The sequence below is a fragment of the Electrophorus electricus genome, chromosome 19 (assembly GCF_013358815.1).
Source record: "Electrophorus electricus isolate fEleEle1 chromosome 19, fEleEle1.pri, whole genome shotgun sequence".
Taxonomy (NCBI): domain Eukaryota; kingdom Metazoa; phylum Chordata; class Actinopteri; order Gymnotiformes; family Gymnotidae; genus Electrophorus; species Electrophorus electricus.
This window is the reverse complement of record NC_049553.1, coordinates 15,429,556-15,452,589: the sequence shown is the minus strand read 5'-3', so window position 1 is coordinate 15,452,589 and position 23,034 is coordinate 15,429,556. Positions and strand designations below refer to the sequence as shown.

General features: G+C 42.3%; 1 protein-coding gene and 2 long non-coding RNA genes across 3 annotated transcripts; 2 read left to right on the top strand and 1 right to left on the bottom strand.

Annotated features, from left to right (window-relative positions):
- On the bottom strand, nt 1-2,478 carry LOC118240139 (coiled-coil domain-containing protein 96-like). Its single transcript, XM_035520011.1, is given in 4 exon segments — nt 1-402; nt 1,118-1,323; nt 1,326-1,872; nt 2,173-2,478. Coding segments are annotated over 4 exon segments (1,407 nt in total). The 3' UTR covers nt 1-54.
- Nucleotides 2,479-13,008: 10,530 nt separating this feature from the next.
- On the top strand, nt 13,009-14,665 carry LOC118240092. Its single transcript, XR_004775266.1, has 4 exons — nt 13,009-13,128; nt 13,507-13,619; nt 13,970-14,214; nt 14,573-14,665. It is a non-coding gene; the product is annotated as an uncharacterized LOC118240092 (long non-coding RNA).
- Nucleotides 14,666-19,144: 4,479 nt separating this feature from the next.
- LOC118240093 lies at nt 19,145-20,458 on the top strand. Its single transcript, XR_004775267.1, has 3 exons — nt 19,145-19,228; nt 19,408-19,598; nt 20,363-20,458. It is a non-coding gene; the product is annotated as an uncharacterized LOC118240093 (long non-coding RNA).
- The last annotated feature ends 2,576 nt before the right edge of the window (nt 20,459-23,034 follow it).

Below are 23,034 nucleotides of genomic sequence, written 5' to 3'. Positions count from 1 at the left end.
TGTGTGTGAGTATTTGTGTGTCTGTGTCTGTGTTTGGATAAGTATGTATGTGTGTCAGTGTGTGTGTGTCAGTGCTCTGCCCTTCTCCACCTTTCTCCGCACCCCTGCCCCTCTGACACTGAGCTCTGCATGTCGTCTCTTCAACATCTCCAGTTGCTCCTCCAGGACTTTGTATGCGTCCACCTTCTCCTCAAAGTCTCGGAGCAGCGTGGCATTTCCCAGCAGGCTGCAGCGCCGGCGCAACCGCAGGTTGTCTGCACGCAGCGCGTCTCTTGCCTGCTTGGTCCGTGTGAGAATGTCCCTCCCCTGATCCACCACCACCTGCGCCTGCACCAGCCGGTCCCGCTTGGCCTGATTCTCCACCTGCACAAACTGAAGCTTCTCCTTCACGTGGCTCAGCACCTGAGAGTGGAGGCACACAACACTGTAGCTGAACCCCAAACCACTCCCTACCCCTACTCCTACTCCTACTCCTACTCCCCATTCCCTACTCCCCACTCCCTACCCCTACTCCTACTCCCCATTCCCTACTCCCCACTCCCTACCCCTACTCCTACTCCTACTCCCCATTCCCTACTCCCCACTCCCTACCCCTACTCCTACTCCCCATTCCCTACTCCCCACTCCCTACCCCTACTCCTACTCCCCATTCCCTACTCCCCACTCCCTACCCCTACTCCTACTCCTACTCCCCATTCCCTACTCCCCACTCCCTACCCCTACTCCTACTCCCCACTCCCTACCCCTACTCCTACTCCTACTCCCCATTCCCTACTCCCTACTCCTACTCCCCATTCCCTACTCCCCACTCCATACCTCCTACTCTCTACCCCCTACTCCCTACTCCCTAGACCAGAGTTTATGACTGACTAGAGTTTATGACTGAAGGCTAATCATATCAGACCCTATCAGACGTGTTTTTTTTTCAGGCCTCTCCAGAGATGGAGGGAGTTTCCTCATAGTACACAGCTTCACTGCTGACTGAAAACTTGCCATAATCAGACCCTACAATGATCTTATAGGTTCAGACTAGTGACTGTATGACTTCAAATAAGTACTTCCTGTTTAGAATAAGTTTCATTCTGTTCTGAAATAAGAGCTGCTGGGAATGCCACACTTGCAGGGTGCTGGAGATCTTCTTCCTGAGTTTGAGGAGTTCCTCGTCGCGTTCCTCAATCTTCTTGCTGTAGGTGTGATTCTCAATCTTCAGCTGCTCGAAGTCAATCAGGTTTATCCCCTCGTCCAGCGTCAGGTTTATCCCCTCGTCCTTCTCCTTCAGCGTGGCCTCCATCTTCTGTACGTGTATCTTGAGCCTCATGTTTCAGCGGCGAGGTCATCCTCGCCTTTCTGCATGGCCTCTCCAAGCCTCTCGGCCTGGGCCAGGGCTGTCCGTCTGCCTAGCGTGCGGCTGAGGGTTGCGACGGTCGCCTCACACCTGGCCTCCGCCCAGGCCTTCCACTCCCGCTCCACCTGCTCCACCTTTTCTTGGCTCTGCTGGTGCAGATCTATGGCCTGCTGCAGGTGCAGTTCTGAGTCACTGCAATGCTGCCTCGCCAGGTTCTCGACGGTGTCCAGGAGCTTCAGGTAGCGCTGCTCCAGCTCAGAGATGTCAGTGGTCCCGTGTAGTGCATGAGGCTCGTTTGGTGCCTTTCTGCAGATGTGGTGGAGCAGTTGTAGTAGTAGCTGGCTGTTCCGCAGGCTGAGTTTGTCCCTTTCTGCCTGCAGGTCATGTAGAGGTTTCATCTGCTCTGCCTCCAGCTGTCCTGCCATTGTTTGCTTCGCCTTCAGCTGGTCTGCTGTGGTTTGCGCCACCTCCAGCTGGTCTGCCATGATTTGCGCCACCTCCAGCTGGTCTGCTGTGGTTTGCTCCGCCTCCAGCTGGTCTGCTGTGGTTTGCGCCACCTCCAGCTGGTCTGCTGTGGTTTGCTCCGTCTCCAGCTGGTCTGCTGTGGTTTGCTCCGTCTCCAGCTGGTCTGCTGTGGTTTGCTCCACCTCTGGCTGGTCTGCTGTGGTTTGCTCCGCCTCCAGCTGGTCTGCTGTGGTTTGCTCCACCTCCAGCTGTCCTGCTGTGGTTTGCTCCACCTCCAGCTGGTCTGCCGTGGTTTGCTCCACATCCAGCTGGTCTGCTGTGGTTTGCTCCACCTCCAGCTGGTCTGCTGTGGTTTGCTCTGCCTCCAGCTGGTCTGCCGTGGTTTGCTCCACCTCTGGCTGGTCTGCTGTGGTTTGCTCCACCTCCAGCTGGTCTGCCGTGGGTTGCAGAGGCCCTTCCTCTACCTCCTCTTCCTCAACATTGACTCCACTCTTTCCTTCGTCCTCTAGCAGGGTGGTGGTGATGGTGGAGGTGGGCATTTCTGTTCTAGCCATTCCATCGTCTCCCGTAGCAACCACCAGCCCCTCCCCAGCAGCCTGTCGGTCCGTGGTCTCTACTGGAGTCTCCACGGTAACATCTACTTTGTCCTCTGCTGTGGAATGTCTCATGTTCTCCCCCTTGGGTGTGTGGGGTTTTGAGTTTCAGGTGCTGCTCTCTCCTGGGCGCTGAGGTCTTCTGCTGCCTGTCACATGTGCAGACTCACACTGTTCAGGAAGGAAATGAACTTCCACCTCAGAGCTTCACCGGAGAAATTAATTTGCAAGTGAATCTTGCAGTTAAGAAATAGAATTACTGTTAAAAAATACTGATAAATTATTGTTAGTATAGTTTTAGCATTAGTCTAACACAGGTACATTTATATATACATATACAGTAGGTGTATTCCTTTCATATATATATATAAGCTTTTTGGATTTATTTCGATTTGTGTGTAGTATCACTCTTCTGATTTTGGCCTCGTGTTGTTAAATATTTTCCAGTTGTTGCCCGGGGTTGTGTAAGGGATCTAATATTTGCTGTTTTGTGTTTGTGGGGGTGTGTGTGTGTGTGCACAAATAATGATAAGTAACATTTAACTCTCCTCCTCCTTCCTTGTACACTGGAAATCAGGACTTTTTTTAGACTGAAGAGGGCTTTGTGTGTGTGTGTGTGTGTGTGTGTGTGTGTGTGTGTGTGTGTGTGTGTTGTGTGTGTTTGTGTGTGTGTGAGAGAGAGAGCAGTAGAAAGATGTACACAGTCTTTAGAGTCATTTGCATGTATGTCATTATGGAATTGAAGACGTATTCTTCCTGTCATTGTCATGGAAACGTAAAAGCTGTGGTCAGTCTGGGAATACCGTGATGACGATGTGGTCAGTCTGGGAATACCGTGATGTATGTGTGTGTATGACTGTGTGTGTGTGTGTGTGTGTTTGTGTGAAAATCTATATGAGCATTTGACCCCACCGCTTCTTCCTGTTTACAAATATTCTGCCTAGACCGCGTGCCTCACGTAGCTCGTGTGTGTACATTCAGTGTGATTCATTGCGTTAGTGCAGAACTGATGGCACAGCCCTGCAGAGAGCTTGTGTTTGATGTGTTATTCTGAGGTCACTTACAGACAACATCAGTGTCCCTTTACGCTCACTACAGCTGTGTGTGTGTGTGTGTGTGTGTGTGTGTGCGCGCAAGTGCATGTTAAGGGCTCGGAGGGGGTGGGGCTTAGAAGCAGAAGCACTCGATTGGCCAAGTTCAGTTAGGTGTGTGATGTAATTGGAGTTCGCCTTAATTGACATTACAGAATATATCATAAGGAAGAAGATACAATTAATTAAGATAAAAATCAATATTTAGCTCTGCAGGTGTACAGTGCCTCCTTCTGAGTGACTCTCCCTGATTCACATGTGGGCTCTTTTTTGTCTCTGTGTCGGTGTGTGTGCAGGTTCAGGGTATGTCCTTCATTGCAGCAGTGCTGATCTTGAACATGGACACTGCTGAGACCTTCATTGCTTTTGCCAATCTGCTGAACAAACCCTGCCAGATGGCCTTCTACAGAGTGGACCATAGCCTTGTGAGACACACACACACACACACACACACACACACACACACACACACACACACACACTCACTCTCACTCACTCAGGCCCCTTCTACAGAGTGGACCATAGCCTTGTGAGACCCACACACACACACACACACACTCAGGCCCCTTCTACACAGTGGACCATAGCCTTGTGAGACCCACACACACACACACACTCAGGCCCCTTTTACAGAGTGGACCATAGCCTTGTGAGACCCACACACACACACACACTCAGGCCCTTTTTACAGAGTGGACCATAGCCTTGTGAGATCCCCCCCCCCCCCCCCCACACACACACTCAGGCCCCTTCTACAGAGTGGACCATAGCCTTGTGAGACCCACACACACCCCTGTGCACACACACACACACACTCAGGCCTAGCTGTGTGTCTCAGTCCTGCTGGCTGGGGTTGGCGGGTCCATGGTGTTATTTCATGACTCAGTATGAGTATCAGCCGCGTTCAGCTTTAGGACCTAATTCAGAAATGGCAATGAAGGCAAGTCATCACGTGTGTGTGCGAGTGCGCATGCGTGTATGCATTTCACAGATTTTCTCACTTTATAAGAACTAAGCTGTATTATTTAACTGTTTATAACATAACTGTTTGGCTGGAGGTGAGATTTCTAAATGAGGGTGGTGTTTGGGTGGAGGTGTTGGCATATCTGCTGTTTCAGCAAGAACCATTGCTTCCTGAGAGCTCACCAGCTCTAAAATGACACACATCACCTTTCTTCAGAGAATGAGAGTGTGTGTGTGTCCAAGCTGCAGAATCATTTATTGTTAGAATCATTTGAACATTTTAGATTTGTGATAGTCATTTATTAATATTAATAATACATTTATTAATATGTAAATAAAACACATACTGATATTCATATTAACATTTGTTATATTAACACATTCATATTATGTATTGTATATTATTTTTTTATAATATTTATATTGGGTTTTTATTATATTGTATTATATATTATATAGAACTGTTTGATATAATATTAAACACATTTATTAATTTATAAATGTAACATATACTGACATACTGATATTCAGTATATAAACCTTATATTAACACGTTCATATTATTTATTATAGATTATATATTATAGAACTGTTCTATATAATAGTTCTATATGACATATATACATACATACATATATATATATATATATATATATATATAAATCATATTGTACATTTTATATTCATATTGTATATTAACTGATTGCGAAGTCAGTTTATATTGAACTGTTTTTGCATGGGTTATAACATGCCAGTTTCCAGGTATTTGCTACATATGAATCATTAGCACGTCTGTAACGTGTGGAAGAGATTTCCTTAATGTGAGGTTTGTTTTGGACTCATTAATGTACTGGACGCCTAGACTCATTAATGTACAGCATGTTGTCATGGTAGCAGGAGAACCGTGTGTTGGTTAGGAGAGAAGACATCAATGCCAACAACTCCATTACTCTCACTCTTCATTCCTCTTTATTATGTTCATTAACGTATGACAGAATGCTGTGGTTTTTCTGGTAATTGCCATAGAGAGGATGTATTACATGTTTCAGATGTGGAAGTGAGATTAGGAACTTTATCTTTCTGAGCGGTTTCTGTAAATCTCAATGGTATTAAGCAACTTTATCTTAATGTGGTTAGTGTGAATAAGCTTTTTAATTCAAATAGTACAGTTTAAAAGTTTGGACACTCCTTAATGGTTGTATGTATGTATTTTATGCTCTTAAGGCATTTGTTTTTGACATAAATATAAATGGTGGATGTTGACAGCCTTTATATGAATTGATTTCCAAATCAAACATATGCCTGATGAAGCTGGTTCAGGGAACGCCAACAGCGTGCAGAGCTGTCGTCACGGTAACTCCAACAGCGTGCAGAGCTGCCACGGTAACGCCAAGAGTGTCCTCGCAGTAAAGGGTGGTGACTTTGAGGAATGTAAAATCTAACACGGTCAATTCTGGTTTAACATAATTGCATCCATGTTATTTCATTGTTTTTGTAAAATGTAAAAAAGTGTTAAAGAGGAGGGGTGACTCGACTGGTAGGGTGTGCAGCATGGTATCGTTTCCACAACCCTGAACATCAAAGAAAAGAAAAAAAGAAAAGCCTTACAAATATTTTTGGGTTGTTTGTTTTTTACAAAAAATGTTTTAATTCTTTAATAGACTTTCAGAAATTATTTAATTTCTACTAATAAATGTGAAGATGCTGATAATATGCTGCTGGTTTTGTGAGGGGGAAGTGTAGAGGTTTCTGGAAGCTTCTCGCCTACTTAATGTGGTTAGCACATCATTTAAAAGGTTGGGGGGTGTGTGTGTGTGTGCGCGTGTGTGTGTGTGTGCGCGTGTGTGTGTGTGTGTGCGTGTGTGTGTGTGTGTGTGCGCGTGTGTGTGTGTGTGTGTGTGTGTGTGTGTGTGTGTGTGTGTTCTGAAACAGCTTTTGCCATGTGTCACTTTTTCTTGCTTTTGCATGCTGTCAGTTTACTAGGAAATTATTTATTTATGATCATGTGTGAGCGTGTGTGTCACAGAGCAGAGAGCACATGTGTGAGGGTATAATATTTGCTGTTTTGTGTTTGTATCAGGATTTTGTTAAGACTGAAGGTGTGTGTGTGTGTGTGTGTGTGTGTGTGTGTGTGTGTGTGTGTGTGTGTGTGTTGTGTGTGTTTGTGTGTGTGTGAGAGAGAGAGCAGTAGAAAGATGTACACAGTCTTTAGAGTCATTTGCATGTATGTCATTATGGAATTGAAGACGTATTCTTCCTGTCATTGTCATGGAAACGTAAAAGCTGTGGTCAGTCTGGGAATACCGTGATGACTAGGTGGTCAGTCTGGGAATACCGTGATGTATGTGTGTGTGTATGACTGTGTGTGTGTGTGTGTGTTTGTGTGAAAATCTATATGAGCATTTGACCCCACCGCTTCTTCCTGTTTACAAATATTCTGCCTAGACCGCGTGCCTCACGTAGCTCGTGTGTGTACATTCAGTGTGATTCATTGCGTTAGTGCAGAACTGATGGCACAGCCCTGCAGAGAGCTTGTGTTTGGTGTGTTATTCTGAGGTCACTTACAGACAACATCAGTGTCCCTTTACGCTCACTACAGCTGTGTGTGTGTGTGTGTGTGTGTGTGTGTGTGTGTGTGTGAGCGTGTGTGTGTGTGTGCGCGCAAGTGCATGTTAAGGGCTCGGAGGGGGTGGGGCTTAGAAGCAGAAGCACTCGATTGGCCAACTTCAGTTAGATGTGTGATGTAATTGGAGTTCGCCTTAATTGACATTACAGAATATATCATAAGGATCATAAGGAAGAAGATACAATTAATTAAGATAAAAATCAATATTTAGCTCTGCAGGTGTACAGTGCCTCCTTCTGAGTGACTCTCCCTGATTCACATGTGGGCTCTTTTTTGTCTCTGTGTCGGTGTGTGTGCAGGTTCAGGGTATGTCCTTCATTGCAGCAGTGCTGATCTTGAACATGGACACTGCTGAGACCTTCATTGCTTTTGCCAATCTGCTGAACAAACCCTGCCAGATGGCCTTCTACAGAGTGGACCATAGCCTTGTGAGACCCACGCACACACCCCTACACACACACACACACACACACACACACACACACACACACACACACACACACACACTCAGGCCCCTTCTACAGAGTGGACCATAGCCTTGTGAGACCCACACACACACACACACTCAGGCTCCTTCTACAGAGTGGACCATAGCCTTGTGAGACCCACACACACACCCCTGCACACACACACACTCAGGCCCCTTCTACAGAATGGACCATAGCCTTGTGAGACCCACACACACCCCTGTGCACACACACACACACACACTCAGGCCTAGCTGTGTGTCTCAGTCCTGCTGGCTGGGGTTGGCGGGTCCATGGTGTTATTTCATGACTCAGTATGAGTATCAGCCGCGTTCAGCTTTAGGACCTAATTCAGAAACGGGCAATGAAGGCAAGTCATCACGTGTGTGTGCGAGTGCGCATGCGTGTATGCATTTCGCAGATTTTCTCACTTTATAAGAACTAAGCTGTATTATTTAACTGTTTATAACATAACTGTTTGGCTGGAGGTGAGATTTCTAAATGAGGGTGGTGTTTGGGTGGAGGTGTTGGCATATCTGCTGTTTCAGCAAGAACCATTGCTTCCTGAGAGCTCACCAGCTCTAAAATGACACACATCACCTTTCTTCAGAGAATGTGAGAGTGTGTGTGTGTGTGTGTGTGTGTGTGTGTGTGTGTGTGTGTGTCCAAGCTGCAGAATCATTTATTGTTAGAATCATTTGAACAATTTAGATTTGTGATAGTCATTTATTAATATTAATAATACATTTATTAATATGTAAATAAAACACATACTGATATTCATATTAACATTTGTTATATTAACACATTCATATTATGTATTGTATATTATTTTTTTATAATATTTATATTGGGTTTTTATTATATTGTATTATATATTATATAGAACTGTTTGATATAATATTAAACACATTTATTAATTTATAAATGTAACATATACTGACATACTGATATTCATTATATAAACCTTATATTAACACGTTCATATTATTTATTATAGATTATATATTATAGAACTGTTCTATATAATAGTTCTATATGACATATATACATACATACATATATATATATATATATATATATATATATATATATATATGTATATATATATATATATATATATATATATATAAATCATATTGTACATTTTATATTCATATTGTATATTAACTGATTGCGAAGTCAGTTTATATTGAACTGTTTTTGCATGGGTTATAACATGCCAGTTTCCAGGTATTTGCTACATATGAATCATTAGCACGTCTGTAACGGGTGGAAGAGATTTCCTTAATGTGAGGTTTGTTTTGGACTCATTAATGTACTGGACGCCTAGACTCATTAATGTACAGCATGTTGTCATGGTAGCAGGAGAACCGTGTGTTGGTTAGGAGAGAAGACATCAATGCCAACAACTCCATTACTCTCACTCTTCATTCCTCTTTATTATGTTAATTAACGTTTGACAGAATGCTGTGGTTTTTCTGGTAATTACCATAGAGAGGATGTATTACATGTTTCAGATGTGGAAGTGAGATTAGGAACTTTATCTTTCTGAGCGGTTTCTGTATTAAGCAACTTTATCTTAATGTGGTTAGTGTGAATAAGATGTTTAATTCAAATAGTACAGTTTAAAAGTTTGGACACTCCTTAATGGTTGTATGTATGTATTTTATGCTCTTAAGGCATTTGTTTTTGACATAAATATAAATGGTGGATGTTGACAGCCTTTATATGAATTGATTTCCAAATCAAACATATGCCTGATGAAGCTGGTTCAGGGAACGCCAACAGCGTGCAGAGCTGTCGTCACGGTAACTCCAACAGCGTGCAGAGCTGCCATCATGGTAACGCCAAGAGTGTCCTCGCAGTAAAGGGTGGTGACTTTGAGGAATGTAAAATCTAACACGGTCAATTCTGGTTTAACATAATTACATCCATGTTATTTCATTGTTTTTGTAAAATGTAAAAAAGTGTTAAAGAGGAGGGGTGACTCTCGACTGGTAGGGTGTGCAGCATGGTATCGTTTCCACAACCCTGAACATCAAAGAAAAGAAAAAAAGAAAAGCCTTACAAATATTTTTGGGTTGTTTGTTTTTTACAAAAAATGTTTTAATTCTTTAATAGACTTTCAGAAATTATTTAATTTCTACTAATAAATGTGAAGATGCTGATAATATGCTGCTGGTTTTGTGAGGGGGAAGTGTAGAGGTTTCTGGAAGCTTCTCGCCTACTTAATGTGGTTAGCACATCATTTAAAAGGTTGGGGGGTGTGTGTGTGTTCTGAAACAGCTTTTGCCATGTGTCACTTTTTCTTGCTTTTGCATGCTGTCAGTTTACTAGGAAATTATTTATTTATGATCATGTGTGAGCGTGTGTGTCACAGAGCAGAGAGCACATGTGTGAGGGTGTAATATTTGCTGTTTTGTGTTTGTATCAGGATTTTGTTAAGACTGAAGGTGTGTGTGTGTGTGTGTGTGTGTGTGTGTGTGTGTGTGTGTGTGTGTGTGTGTGTGTGTGTGTGTGTGTGTGTGTGTGTGTGTGTGTGTGTGTGTGTGTGTGTGTGTGTGTGTGTGTTTTAGCTCTGTGGTTAAGGTACTTGACTAGTAATCAGAAGGTTGTCAGTTCAAGCCCCACCACCACCATGTTGCCACTGTTGGACCCCTGAGCAAGTCCCTTAACCCAATTTGCAAGTTGCTTTGAGTAAAAGCATCAGCTACATATCATTAATGTATTCAGTATGTGTTGCGGTAGAACACTGGTGTAATTCCACTCCCACACAGTAAAGCGATGACTAGTGAGAAACTTTCTGTTACCCTGCCGTCCTGCTACTGAAGTGTTCAGATACTCCCAGAAACTTTTTACTCTGGATCCAAACATAGTGGCAGTTTATAAAGGTACTGGCTGGTTCTGGACTGGACTGGACTAGACAGCTGTATTGTCATTGCAGAGCAATGAAATTTAACTTAATTTAATTAAAATGAAATTTAACGTGTGGTGCCTGAAAGTGCTATACATTTACATAATAAACTTTTTCTTAAGTATAAAATTTTAAGTATGCATTTACAAAGAGGACAGAAATATTGCACATATTGTATTATATGCTTGTGATCAGTGAACAGGGTCATTACTGCACGTTAACATTCAGTTGTGTGCTGGCAAATGGGTGGAGTAGTGGATGGAGGAACAGTGGGTGGATGGTGAGTGTGTGATGTGGCCGTCAGTTGGACAGAAACATTTGTTTGGGGTTCAGTTCTTTGATGGTACTGGAGTAGAAGTTGTTTAGGACCCCAACGCGTGTCCTGACAGACCCACAGCCCTATCCAGAGGGCAGCAGGGTGTGGAGGTGATGACCTGGGTGCAGAGAAGGCTCTGATGATGCCTGCTGTCATCTTTGTGAAAACCTTCTGAGCATTCAACATGCCCATCAAGGACATCTTTGTTAATAAATGTCCTAAGGATGAAGGATAATGGTGAATTTGAGTGATGAGGGTGAATTTGAGTGAATTTGAGGCATAAGGGTGAATTTGAGTCTGTCCTTTCTGAGGAATTTGGGTCCAGTTCAAGTAACCCATTAAAATAAACTTGATGCTTTTGTTTAAGGCTAAAGTGTCAAACTGTGAAGTGTAATGAGCAGCTTGTGGTCCACACCCATGACTCAGGAAACCCTGCTTAACACCCCCGACTACAGCCTGGCTGAGTGCGTGGCTATAATTATGTGTGTATTTCTGTGGTTATATGTGTCTGTGTGAAATAAATTAAGGTTTTTTGGGAGGTGTGTGTGTGTGTGTGTGTGTACGTATAGGCACATTTTTAAGGCTTTGTGTGTTGTAGAGACACTTTGTCTCTCTATAAGAGCTGAGTGAATGAATATGCACTTTGTCTGTAAGTCCAGAGTAAACGAGTACACACTTGGTAAGGCCAGAGTAAACGAGTGCACACTTTGGTGGTGTTGGTGTATTCACACCTCTGTCATCGCTGTCCTGCTGGAGTCATTGCTGTACTGCCGGAGTCTCTGTGTTCTGTATGGAGCTGATCACCACCAGCCATGTAGCCCTTCTGACATCTAACATCACGCAGCATTCACTCCTAAAGCCTCCTTCATCTCATCTACTGCCCTCCCATCCTGTTCGCCCCTCTCTCTCTCTCTCTCTCTCTCGCTCTCTCTCTCTCTGTTTTTGTGAGAATCTCTCTCTTCCTCTCCATTCATCCCTTTTTCTCCCCCTCTCTCAGTCTCACTGTTGCTGTTCTCTATCCACAAGCGTGCACTCTTGTGAGCAGGTAGGCTGTGAGTGTCTCCCAGAGTGTGACTGTGTTCTGCTGAGCCACAGATGGAGGGGAGCAGGATGTGAGACGTGGTGGAGGGAGAGCGAGAGTGAGGTTGGTAGGCGCTGCGTCTGCTGCCTTGTTCCACAGTGATAGCCACAATGGTTAAAGTGTTGAAGAGCCCAGCTCCCTGAAGCACCGTCTCCACTCGCTGTCTCCATGTCACTTTCAGTGTAGTTGGTTTTCACACGGTGGCTGTGGTGTGAGTGGATCTTGGGACTGATTCTAAAGATGGCCCCGACATAGCCTGGAGAGGACAACCATCAGCCATGTCTCTCTCAGGTCCTGGAGGCCTCCAGTACTGCACTAGGAACTGAACTGGACAGAACAACTCCAGACCTTTTTGTGATTGCCCTTGATGACTGCAGTCTGACAGCAGAAGCTAAATACATTTTGTGTTCATCTTAGTGGCACTTGTAGACCCTTTCACATTCAAAACCAGAATGACCCTCATTAGCAGTGCTGTTATGAACCTGGTCCACACACACTCAGTGTAATTGCCTGGGTTGGTGTCCTGCTGATTTGTTGATGCTCTTGTGTTGGAATAGCACCCACTTCAGCCAGTTTTGTGGTCCACACACTGAAAGCAATACTTGCTCTGGAGTTCCTCCTGTTTGGTTGAAGGGCTGAGTTGCATGGCTTCTCTGAATCGACTGTGCTTGGAGAGAGTTTTGCACAGCCGTTACGGTTATTTTCAACCATAACAGACTCTTCTGAAATGAGCCACACCCACCGGATGTGTCGATGGCACTCGTAGATCTGAGGGTGACTGGACCAGTACTCGGACTAGTCCAGAGAAATGGTGTCCTAAACTGTTCACTATACTTGTCTCATTAAAATGTCTATTCACCACAGAGATGTCAGTCTGTCTAATTTAAACCACTCAGGTCAAACTCTGCCTCCTTACAACCAGATTAATTGGCTTTAATTTGCACTTTGTACATAAGATTATTCCTGGAATTTCTATATGTTTGTACTTGTTTAAGGTTGATCTGATGTCGACCAGCTGGTTGTTAAGTGTTTTGCACAGTAGCTGTTTCACGGGTTTCTTACCGATTTCTCGTGCTTCTCCACCTGCGTTACCTGAAGCTGTTTCTGACTCTGAGCTCATGCTCAGTCATCTTGGAGATGTGAAACCTATGTGCAGAGTGCAGAGTTGCAGATTAACACACTCATCAGACTACAGGGCCCGCCTCTCCCCCGTCCATGCTGACCACAGCCAGGACTACGGAGAGCAGCACACAACTGCACTGTGGTTAGTCTTTTTCTCTCTCTCTCTCTCTCTCTCTCTCTCTCTCTCTCTCTCTCTCTCTCTCTCTCTCTCTGCAACATCTCAGATCATTTGTTTCATGTTTCAATAACATATCTCTTACTGGCATTTATTTAATAGTTTCAAAGTGCATTGCATAAGTTTTAAAAATGTGTAAAATGTTTTTGTTTATTATAAATTAGTTTTTCACTCCATTCAAAGACAAGAAAATTTACTTTTAGGGGTCACGAAATGTTGCACTTTTGTGCATGCCTGTCCATCTGCATAAACCGTTGAGGATCACACTAACGGTGTGAAACCTCGTGAAGTTAATCCATGCATGTCTGTTACTACCTTCCCCAGTTCAAATGTGTGGTGTTTTAGGTTTTTTCTTCAAGCGAGAGAAAGAATAAAAGCCTTCACACATCTGTCCTGCACACAGTATTAACTGACCTAACGCTGCTGTTCACCATGACATCATCTCAGTACAAACACTGGTACAGTAATAATGAAGTGTGCTATACTAGTCAGCCCAACGACATTATTTATTGCTTCTGTTTTATATTTGTTTGATTTAATTTCCAATGCTGTAAACTGGTATTTGTACGGGGCCTAGTTACCTTCACGCAGGGAACACACTGCACAGAGTTTGTAATGTAAGAAACTTGTTTTATGTAAAGCTGTACTGATTCATTTTTGTGTTTGACATAAACTGTTTTAACATTTGCTTGGACATGTGAGCTCATGTAATGAGAAATATTCTGCGTTTCTGAGTGTTTTCTCGCCAGCGTTTGGGTTAAAACCACAGTTTCCTGTAGAACAGGCATCTTTTCTCTCTCTCTTTTAGAGAAGTGGAACATACCGTCGCCCACGAGCTGCCCCCTTACACAAACCGCCCCCCACCCCATCCGCTCATTAAACATAAAAGTGAAGTTCGCCACTCACCGAGTGCAGTGTACAAGTTCACCACTCAACATCTTTTCACATCACCCGTCATCTCACCTGAAGCTGAAGTCATGAGCACTCTTGCTCGAGCACTCGTTCTGGGTCTGCTGCTGGTCGCGTGTCTTCAGTTGAGCGTAATGGGCCAAAGTAAGTTTATCACCCAATGTCTCTTTAAGGAAGCACTTAATTCTGATGTAAGTTTATTTAAAACACTGAATAAGTAGCCAAATATCATGTTAATGGCACGAGGCACAGAACCTTTCCCTCGCTGGGAGACTGTGCTAATGCATCTGTTTCTGCATTAGTCTCTATATCTAATAATATCTGTACTAATATATATGCTAATTTGAAATCCCACCCCCATAAATTAGACAGTCAAGCTCAAGTTCTTATGGCCTACATTTCTATAACCAGTCAGCAATACAGCATTAACCCACACTTTTATATTTGCCACTAATATATCATTCAACATAAATTATCTAAACAAATGAATGCTTTCATATAGATGCAAACGAACCGAAGGAATGCTGTTTTAAGTTTTTTGAGAAACCAATCCGTGCAAGATCTATTACAACATATGGAATGACGAGACCGGAGTGTCCAAAAGCCGGAGTCATGTAAGTTTTTAGAAATTCATTCGTTAATGCATTTATTTAACAATGAGGACAGTGTTTTGATTATGGGGTTTAGGGCTCATATAAACCATTAATTTGGAATGCTGCATCATTAATTTGGATGAACGAAAATGTCAGCATGTAAATATGTCAACGCATCATCTCTTATCTTCAGTTTTACAACCAGGAAGGGGCTTCGCATCTGCGCAGACCCTGGCTTTAAGTGGGTGCGGAACGCCATGGACAGAATTGATCAGCGCTTGGTGGAGGAGATGTCAACCTAAACCCAAATGGATGATTGTGTCTCGTATCTTCTCTCCACCATGTTTTCCTTACAAATTGCACTTTCACTTGTACCTACTTATTAGAGCAGTTCTTCGCTTGGGCAAGTAGAGGCATCATTTTATTCTAACTCAGCTTTAAACATAAAGCTTTAGTTCGGATGATGTTGGCATTATTATAACTGAAATAGGGCTGCAATTTATAAATTTATTGTTTTGTGTCGCATAAGTTAAAGTAACATTTTATTATTATTTCTGTGTTTGGTTGAATAAAATCACATTTATATTAAAAAAGCTTCGTGTTTACTTTCAATAACATAAAAATATGGTTGAACGTGTTACGTCACATGAGTTTAATGGCTGATAAACAACACAGACACAATACAAAATGCTTTGATATGTATTATGATACAAATTACAAATATGTTTCAACAAATGTAGGTTGTGCAAATAAATGACAAAATACTGACGTCAACATTGATCAAGATAGACTAGCCTACATATAATATAAGTCAGAAAAATTTCAGATAATTATACCAACATTAAAATGCTGAAAGTATTGTGTTTACTCTAAACTGGACAGTATTGGTTAGTGCATTTACTGGACTGATCAGACTCTGGAAATCTGTAGGAGATTTTGTACAATCTGATGTGCTCACACCACTCTCAAACTGTTGGGCAATTCTGCTCATTCACACACAGCAGGTAATTCAAACAGCGACCAAAACAATTTCGCTGGAGGAGTTTGACACCGAAGGCTACTGAGCCGACTGTTTTATTACGATAAACACGACTGTTCAGGAATCACAAAGTCCAGACGCTCCGTTAACATTATTAAAATGTTAAGATCAAGCTACTCTAAAAGTATGGACCAAATAATCAACATGATGGAATATAGCAGCTAATAAAGTGGTGCATGACCTTGCGTCTGGAGACGAGTGTCCACCCAATAGGCGGGGGCCGGAGACAGGGGGCGGGGTCGAATTATGCCACTTTACTATATTAGAATATAGTACTAAAATATATTTAGTTTATACAATAACTTTAGTGTTTTAAATACAACAAATCCGGTATCAAGGATACAGTGAAATTAATTTACGAATTGCTAAAATTAAAAGTGCATTCAAATTTACGTCTAATTAAAATGCTGTCCATTTCACACACACACACTTTCTCATTCAAGGTGAACACCAATAGTAATCTGTGTAATTCATTGCTACTTCGACCTGGAAACCCCACCACTAGCACACACTCACGCCATTCAGCTGTTTATATTGTTGCACAAACGCGATAACTAAACCATTCCGACTCACGCTCTACCTCTGGACACTTTACTAATGATGCGACACTGCGTAGTTCTTCTAAAGTCATTACAGCTGTTAAATTTGCACAGTAACAAGACCATAACAACTACGATGTTAATGACTGTTTCTGACTGTTTCTGATTAAAGGTATATGAGGTGTATGTCTTTAATCAGATGTAGAATTGTTCTGCAAAATCTTTGAACATACATTTTGGTACTGGATGGATGAGCCATTATATAAGTCACATTAAAATGGTCTGGGTCTTTTTATTACTGTTATTTCAATTATTTTAATATAAAACGTAGTGTTTGTTAAATAAAAGCAAATAAAACCTGTTGTGTTTCTTGTTTTGTATGAAACGGACTTTTATGATTAAAGTGTAGATTAAAGAATAGAAAGGAGGCAGACAGGGAGTAGCAGTGCGCTATGAGATGGCGCTCCTGTGTGCGGGAGTGTTGATGGCGCTCCTGTATGCAGCAGTGGTGATCCCTCACCAGATCTACCGGAGCACCGTCAGGCACCACTGACTTCAACAAAACTGTAACTAAGCGTACTTTCAGAAACCAAATCCAGAGTGTGTGTTGATATCCCAAACAGAAAATCAAGACAATCGGTGTATGCAGTCAAATGCATCTTAGCAACACCATCTGTACTTCAGTCTAAATTCATTCCAACTCAGAATGTCATTCCAACTCAGAATGATAGATAGATAGATAGATAGATAGATAGATAGATAGATAGATAGATAGATAGATAGATAGATAGATAGATAGATAGATAGATAGATAGATAGCCGTGCTTTTCTGTGCGCCATCTGCTGCACAAAATCTGAAAAGTACATTTCGTATATTTCTGACGTAGCTACTTTGGTTTTGTATTTTTTAAATGCGGAACGTGCATACCTGGACCCCCATGAGCCTGGACTGTAAATCAGTAACTCTCTCACGTTTAACAGAAAATGTTCACAAGGGGGCGCTACTGGCAATCTGGAAGCTTTTCTGTGCGTTAACTGGGAGGGTTACAGAGCCCTTAAAAGGCACGGTATCTGTTTATATTTGTGTGCACGATGTATTAAATTGTGGGCACAATTTAGTTTAACGCGTATATGAGATACTAGACAGAGGTCCCGAAATCGTAATGCATGAGAACATGTTAGTTTATCCAGGTTCTCGGTTGATGGTCGAATTAGAAGTGATTCTGCTACAGTACATGACTCTTAAGACGCATAGAGGATTCACACTGCATCAAACTCAGTTCCATGTTGGAGTCTTTGTTGTTCTGTGCTCACGAACACCACTGGATGGTACTGAGTTCTCAATGCTTCAAAACCTTGGATCTTCATACAGGAAGAAGCCTCAAAAGCTTCACGGGACTTTATCTGCTCATCACTAACAATCAGCTAATGTAATCCAAAAGGGGTAAAGCAAAACGTAAATTTCAAACAGATAAATGGGTCAGGCACATTTACCACAAGCCAAAATGACAAACCACATTTTAACCCAGCATCCAGCCAGCAGACTACAGACCAGTGACACACATCTTTAATAGGATGTGGTGAGCAGGAGCCAGCCAATCAGGAGCAGCAAACAGTATGATTGGTTACACCCGAAACACGCGCTAACCTACAAAACACTGGCTGTGTCTGAATGGTGTTCTCGTTTACTCAGTCATTAATCACTACAGAGACAGTTCAGTATAAAACACTACACAGAGTACTCAGAAGGGAGACAACAGACAGAATTTAGACGACACAAGTACATCATTGTGCCTGTTTTACACTTTCAAATGTATTTTATCGTAACTTTAATAATACCTAGCACTACAGCTACGTCAAAGTTCTCATTTCATCAATAAAAACTATTGAGAGAAATACTGTAATGCTTATTTCTTGAACATGAGCTTCATGCATTTTGGTTCATGTTAGATTAATATTCTGTCACTGTTAGTTTTTGGCTCACCTGAAACAGCAGTGCTGACCATGTCTGTTATACCGCCAGTCCTATGAACAACAATCCTACCACTAACACCTGCCGTAGGACAGCGCTGTGCACTCTGGTCCTTTCACCAGTGTGTAGTGTACATCGGTTACTCTCTACATTTAGGGTACACTGTGTTTAACACTACAGTGAACTCTATTGGCAGTCTGGACTGTCCACTGAGGAGTCGGACAACACTACACAATGTCTGAGAATCACTGACAATAATCAAAACACTAAACAGTAAGTAGGAAGGAATTGGGACCAACGATACTGGCAATGGTAACAGTAACTGGGGTCTTCACAACCACACAGACATCACCATACGACACAGTTCCTTGGGTGCACGTGGCTGCATCTAACGGTCACATAATGTTAACGGTTCATGTTATGGTCCCTATGGACACAGGATAGGGCCTGGGCTCATGCTGGTGGGATATGGGTCTCATCAGCTCATGTGTGGATCTGATGATAGAGCTTTGAGTCGGTTATGTCTCATCAGCTCAGGTGTAAATCTGATGATAGAGCTTTGAGTCCATTATGTCTCATCAGCTCAGGTGTACATCTGATGATGGAGTTTTGAGTCGGTTATGTCTCATTAGCTCATGTGTAGATCTGATGATGGAGCTTTGAGTCGGTTATGTCTCATCAGCTCAGGTGTACATCTGATGATGGAGCTTTGTGTCGGTCATATATATAAGAGTTCCCCGTGTGAGCTACTGGTGGGTTGGGGAAGATTCTGTCCTCAACACAACATTCCACCACTGGTGCACTGAAGCTGGACTAAGTGCGCGTAATCCAAGGCTAACGCATTTCTTTGCTGTGCCGAATGTCCCCTTTAGCTGTTTTAGCCCAGTATGTGGACACGTGACTTAAGTGGACAAATGAACGGAACATGGGAGCTGATGTGACGTAATCTGGCTGTGATTCAAATAAAATTAAAATGAAAAGAAACACGTTTAATAAAGCCGTAAATTCGCGACAGGTATGTTTGGGCAGATGTTGATTGATTACGCAGTTCAAAAGATGTAGGTCCTATAGGACATGCGTTTGAGTTATATTTACAACAGATGTGTCAGATGTTAGGCGAACAACTGACATGCTACAAATCTGCGCGCTTGACTTAGACGCGGTCTAGTCGGGTTTGTTTTGTCCCTGTTACAGACGTCCCCGCTGCGTGACAAGCTCAACGTGTCGTCCCGTACTGGTGAGGGCGACTGAAGTTTGCAGTTTGCAGATTTTTTCATCGCCCGTCATCTCACGCGAAGCAGAAGTCATGAGCGCCCTTGCTCGAGCTCTCGTTCTGGGTCTGCTGCTGGTCGCGTGCCTTCAGTTGAACGTAATGGGCGTTGGAAGTGAGTTTATCACCAAATGTCTCTTTAAGGAAGCACTTAAGTCTGATTTAAGTGACTGACATGTTTATTAAAACACTGAATAAGCCAACTATCATGTTAACGGCACGAGGCATAGACCTTTTCCCTCGCTGGGAGACTGCTAATGCATCTGTTTCTGCATTAGTCTCTATACCTAATAATATATGTACCAATATCTGGTAATTACAATAGCGGTTCGTTTCTTTTACTAAAAGTGTTTTAATCATCAAGCATTTTCTCACACAGGTTTGTGTTTGAAACGGTACCTCGAAGTCATAAACTGCGGGAAAGTTTGTTTCACGTTCGCATAGTCGGAATTTTTCCTTCAGTAGCTTTAAGACGGTGTTGGCAAAAGTACTAATATTTGCTAATTATTATTGTTGGCAACTACATCAATCACATACAGCCTTGTTTACGTTAGAAATCGAGGCATATAAAATGTAAAGAATATGTTTTCAATACACTGCTGTCACAGCTACGAGGGTTAAGGCACCGTCTACAAATTACGCTACAGCCGTAAGAGATGATCGTAGGGGTCCCAGCACTCTGCACACTTAGGTTTTGTGTAATAATTGTAAGTTTTTAGAAATTCATTCATTAATGCATTTATTTCACAATAAGGACCGTGTTTTGATTATGGGGTTTAGGGCTGATATAAACAGTTAGTTTGGAATCCTGAATCATTAATTCAGATGAATGAAAATGTCAGCATGTAAATATATCAACACATCATCTCTTATCTTCAGATTTACAATCAGGAAGGGGCTTCGCATCTGTGCAGACCCTGGCTTTAAGTGGGTGCAGAACACCATGGACAGAATTGATCAGCGCTTGGTGGAGGAGTCTTCAGTCTAAACTCAACTGGATGATTGATGGAGAGAAGATACAAGACACATGTTTTCCTTACAAATTGCACTTTCACTTGTACCTGCTTATTAGAGCAGTTCTTAGCTTGGGCAAGGGGATTAATCATTTTATTCTAACTTTAAACATGAAGCTTTATCTTGGATGATGTTGGCATTATTATAACTGAAATAGGGCTGCAATTTATAAATTTATTGTTTTGTGTTGCATAAGTTAAAGTAACATTTTATTATTATTTTTGTTTGATGCTTGGTTGAGCAGTCTTCAGCCTAAACTCAATTGGATGATTGTGTCTTGTATCTTCTCTCCATCATGTTTTCCTTACAAATGGGAAAATACTAAACGTGTGAGCGAAGATCGAAGACTAACGATATCTAACCAAACACATATGAGCGACGACAAACGAGAGCCAACTAAACACATCTGAGTGACGAAAACCAAGAGCTAACTAAACACATATGAGTAGAGGATCTATGACAAACAGGGTCTTGCCAGAAACACATTTTACCGAAACAATGACCATCAAACAAGAGACGCAGGAACAGGGTTTTCATAGGACTACAATCATGGACAAACTAGGAACAGCTGGAGACAAAGGGGAGGAGACACCGAACCATGGAGATTGGTGCAAACCCGAAAGTGACTCGGGTCTGTGCACGTTACAACGTGAAGCTTTAGCTTGGATGAGGCTGACATTATTATAACTGAAATAGGGCTGTGTTTATGAATTTATTGTTTTCTGTTACACAGGTAAATTACTATATTCATGTTTAGTTGAATAAAACCACCTCATATAAAAAAGCTTCATGTTTTACTTTCAATACCAGTGGAATAAATGTATTTAAGTATGGTTGAAAATGATTACATCACATTAGAGCAGAGTAGAATTTAAATCAACAGCAGGTCCACTGCTGACCAGCTTGATAGAGGAGGTTCACACTCACACCAATACAAGATAAACTGCTTTGATGTGCATTATGATACAAATTATAAGTAGCCTATGTGTTCAACAAATGTATAATGGAATACTTATATCAAAATGTATTTAATTAACATAGGTTAGTCTACATGTAAATTGTAAGTCAATTTCAGAAAATTGGGATAAAAATGTTTAAAGTAGGCCTATTGTGTTTACTGTAAATAGGACAGTACTGGTTACTGCATATACTGGACTGAACAGACTGGAAATCTGTAGGAGATTTTGTACAAACTGATGTCATCACAGACTACTGGAAGCTGGCTGTTCTATGATTGTTTATGAAGGATGGACAATGAATTCCTCTCAGTGATCCTCACGGTAATTGGAATGAACAGCAGCCTAGCAGATGGTCCCTGTTGAAATTCCTGAAATCTGTTGGAATTCCAGTGCTTGTGTCAGAAGTCTTTTACAAACACCTGGTCACCTGGCTGCATAGTGCATACTTGGGTTGGGAAACTGGCATGTTCTGACTTGGTTCTGACCTTTTCTGGCCTATTCTGACCTGTGCTGACTAGTGAGCTAGCACAGGACCAAGCATACACCAAGACCAAGCATGTAGGAGTGAGTTTGACATGGGGGGCCACATTTGCTACTTTGAATCAAAGCCCACCTCATCCTCTAAAATATTAGCTAGCTAGCTATAGGTTGTAGCTCTGGCAGTAACACATTGTATAGCATGAGACTCCATAAAACCATGAGACTACACTTGCTACAACCAAACAATACCGAAACATTTGTGAACTTTGTGCTCCGCAGTACTACAAGCTCACAATGGCTGGCACAGGCTAACACTTCTCAGTCTTCTTAGCTTTTGATCTTCTACTCTTTCTCCCTCTCTACATCTGCCTGTCTCCAAAATTTGGTGTTCCTGAAGGCTATTACTGTGTTTACAACACTCTAGATTTTCAGACAACACCAAATACAGTGACACTAAAAATAATGAACCATCTCTCTGACAGAGCCAGTAAACCTCAGAGTGAACCCTCTCTCTGACACTGCATCGCTCACACATTTACAGCATTGAGCTGAGATGCTTTTGTCCAAAGCAACTTACAGTAATTGAGGGTTAAGGGTCTTGTGCAGGGGCCCAACAGTGGCAACTTGGCAGTCATGGGACTTGAACTGGCAACCTTCTGATTACTAGTGGAGTAATCACTTACCACTGCCCCTATACACATCTGATACTATAGCATGATCAGTGCCATGTGTTATTTTTGCTACTGCAGGGAAATCAGATTTGGGTAAAGGTTTATTTAATGTGTCCACCCAGACACCTTCTGGGTTCAGCTCTCTGTGTTGTTTCCTTTTGGTGGTGCACAAGAACAACATCTTGGTTTAGAACTCTGGCAATGCAGTTCTGAGCAAAGGACATAGAAACCCTAACATGTGATGAGTCACACACAGCATGGCTGACTCCAGTGGAGCCATCTGATCTCCTGAGTGAAGAACCTTCCACAAACAACATTAGAGCACAACACTGATCAGGAACCTCTGAAATGTCATTTCAACAACAGCACAGCAATCATAGGGATTCCCTTCCTTCACAGTGGGGAGGAGTGGAGATGGATTAAGAAC